At 53.6% G+C, this 3,106-nt stretch overlaps 1 protein-coding gene across 1 annotated transcript; it reads left to right on the top strand.

Annotated features, from left to right (window-relative positions):
* Nucleotides 1-6: 6 nt before the first annotated feature.
* On the top strand, nucleotides 7-2,529 carry LOC103728626 (PWWP domain-containing DNA repair factor 3B-like). Its single transcript, XM_008826599.3, has one exon. It carries the CDS (start codon nucleotides 475-477, stop codon nucleotides 2,527-2,529), a length of 2,055 nt encoding a protein of 684 aa, XP_008824821.1. The 5' UTR covers nucleotides 7-474.
* Nucleotides 2,530-3,106: the final 577 nt, after the last annotated feature.

The raw sequence follows: 3,106 nt of genomic DNA, 5'->3' as shown, positions 1-3,106 counted from the left end.
TACTGGTCAGAGTGTTTTGTCACAGCAATGAAGAATCAAACCATGACAGACACCATCTCCCCAGATGGATGTCCAGCTCCCAGGCCTTAAGGTGGGTAAAGAGGTAGGCATTAGTGTGTTACAGATCTGCTCCAGAACCTTCCATATCCTCCCCATGTCCTTGCCATTGATCTACCCCTCTGTGTAGATCAGGCTGTGTTTGTAAGTGCATCCTTACTATCTCTATTATCACCTCAATGAGCATGTGTCCACCAAAGGAAATTTCCTTCCTAACCTAGTTCTGCTTCCCTTTACATATTTCAGAATACTCCTCCACTACCCTGAGCAACATCAACTGCAGCCTCTCTGGGAGATTCTGCTAGTAGGAGATCCCAACAAGCATGAGTGCAGTTTCAGGGGTGACCTGTGATCACAGAGTCCAGTGTAACCCAGGGAGTCACCCAGACTGAGCACAGCCCCAAGACGCCCCTCACCATGGACACTGCCAAGTATGTATTATGTGACTGGAAAGGCCAGTTGTGGCCTGCAAGGGTGCTGTCCGGATCCGGGACTTCAGACCAAAGCCAGCGGAGACGGACATCTTTTCTTGAGATTCAAATTCTCCCTGTGGGTGAGAAACTGAGAGTGAAGAGCACAGACGTGAGGCCCCTGACCAAGTCTGAAATTGAAAACATCACCTCCTTGGGAGGGACGGAGTCCCGGGGCACTGCCTCAACACAGGAGGCCAATGCATACAGAAGAGCCCTCAAGGTGGCACTGGAAGTGCTGGGTGAGGGAACAGGCTTGGTCCGAGGAGGAAAGACACGTGGCAGACCGACCTCCACCGTGGCATCCCCACAGGCTCTGAAAGAGCCAGCCAGCTCCTGCCCTCACCTCCAAGGGAGGAATCAGAAAGGTCAAGGGCATTTCGGGAGGAGTCCTGGGAAGAGAAGACACCCTGATTCTGTGTCGGTGTGCTCAGAGAACGAAGGTACAATGCAGAGTCCCAAATCTCAGGCACACACAGCAGTTTGGCCTCATCCTCCTCCTGAAATGCAAGTAAAGATCCTAAGGGGCACCAGCATGTGGCCATGTGACCTGATACCAACAGCAGCTGCTGGTGAACCACAGAGGAAGAGAAAGAGGAAAGCTTCAAGACTCAAATCTCTGAGTGCCCCCATCTACACGGAACGAACCGGGACCAAGCGTAAAAGGCAGGTTCCACCTGGGCCGCAGCGGCATGTCTCCACCTTGCCCAACCACGAACCATCATATGCCCCCCTGGAGATCCCGGCCCCTGGAGCTCGTAGGAAGCCCAGCCTCCCAGAGAAGACAGAGGAGCCTGGCCCGGTTGCTCCAAAGTCAGCGTCAGAAGGGGCAGCAGCAGCCTCGATGCCTCCGATCCCAAGGCTGAGAAGATCACGCCGTATTGCTGGTAGAAAAAGGAGGCTCCAGATGCTGTGTGAGAAATGCCGGCTCCCAGCACTCGAACCTCAGGTCTCCTCAAAGGTGGTCAGCACCAGGGACCAGAGGAGAGGAGCCAGAGTTCCACAAGACGGACAAGCCACGAATGTGACTTCTGCCCAGCAGCCAAACACCATTGAAAGAGGAGCATTGGTCTGGTTTCAGTTTCAGGATCTGCCGTTTTGGCCTGCAGTGGTCAAGAGTGTCAGCAAAAGCAACAAGATGGCCAGGGTGCTGTTGATCGAGGCAGACATGCCCTTAGAGCACAGGGGCATCCGTGTCCCTCTCCGCAGGCTGAAGCACCTGGATTGTGAGGAGAAAAAAGCCCTCTTGAGGAGAGCCAGCAAAGCCTACAGCCAGGGTGTCAGCTGGTGCTTCTCAGTGATTGACCACTACAGACAGGGCATTGCTCAGGGCTCCTTCCTGAACACTTTCCTGGACTACTACACCAGCCAAACCAGTTACCCATTAAGGAAGGCCATCCAAGAGGGCAACCTGCACATCGACTTCCCAAAGGTGAGTTATGCAGAACTGGAGGAGTGGGAGGAGGAGAGCTCCCTGGGCGGGAGCAGGCTCTGCAAAAAACTCCTGCCTGACCGCATGAGGGCCACTCGTGACAGACACAATCAGAAGCTCGTCGACTTCATTGTGAAGAGAAAGGGGGCTGACCAGCACCTGCTGGACATCATGAAGGGCAGGAAGCAGTCCAGATGGCTCTCTAACCTTTCGAAAGAAAAGAGGCAAGTGTTGTGCATTGAGACCTACCTGGAGGACGATGACCAGCTGCATCTGGTGGGCAAGCATCTACAAGAACTCTGCAAGCATGCAGACGAGAACCTACTCACCCTGACAGGGGGAGACAAAGTGAGGCTCACGATGGAGGTTCTTCTTCCAGAAGCCATTATTTGTTCCATCGCTGCCCTGGATGAGCTCAACTACCAGGAGGCAGAAGAAAAATACCTGCGTGGCCCACCTGTGAGGTACCGTGAGAAAGACCTTTTTGACAAGACTATCTTAAAGACAGCCAGGAAGAGATCAGCAGCCGGCAGAGCCTCTGCCAGGGCTCCTCCTCCACCCACTCCTTAGAAGGGAGTTGCTTCCTTTCTGCCATCACTCCCTGCAGCTCCCCAGACGACCTGCAAGAAGCACCTTCAAAAAGTAGTATCTGGGAGAGAGAGTGTGAGGGTTGCTACTGGCACCGTGAAACCTCCTTATGCTTTTCCTTCCCAATCCAAATAAATGTTCAGTTCATGCTTGATGGTGCACATGTCCAGATGTGGGTCTTTTAAAAATTGAGCAAGCTCACGTTATGCCTAGGCCTCTTTGGCCTGTGCCAGAGAGTGCAATTCCCGTGTCTCCCCCCTCTGGAACATCACCAAGCCTGGGTAAGGTATTAGGCACACATGGCCTTGTGTTCTCTGCACAGGACGCCACTATCCAGACAACGCACTAGGTTCCTGGCGACACTGTGTCTCTGAGTCTCCCAACCTTCCCATCCTCTGCTCTCCCCAACAGTATCGCTGGAGCCTGGGTTCTACTGTATTCTCGACTGCCTCGTTCGTTCCCTCCGTCACAGTGAAGGAGAGGAAGACGTGTGAGGCTTCAGCCTGTGCTTGGAAGACAAACTTCGGATGTCACAGATCGGAATGGAAGTCTTTGAGCC

The sequence above is a fragment of the Nannospalax galili genome, unplaced genomic scaffold, assembly GCF_000622305.1.
Source record: "Nannospalax galili isolate Female #2095 unplaced genomic scaffold, S.galili_v1.0 C50066558, whole genome shotgun sequence".
NCBI lineage: Eukaryota > Metazoa > Chordata > Mammalia > Rodentia > Spalacidae > Nannospalax > Nannospalax galili.
The sequence above is the reverse complement of the archived record's forward strand: the minus strand, read 5'-3'. Positions and strand labels throughout refer to the sequence as shown.

Bases quoted from the DNA above. Each gene is read 5' to 3' on its own strand.
- LOC103728626 (XM_008826599.3), top strand. From the start codon at position 475: ATGGACACTGCCAAGTATGTATTATGTGACTGGAAAGGCCAGTTGTGG.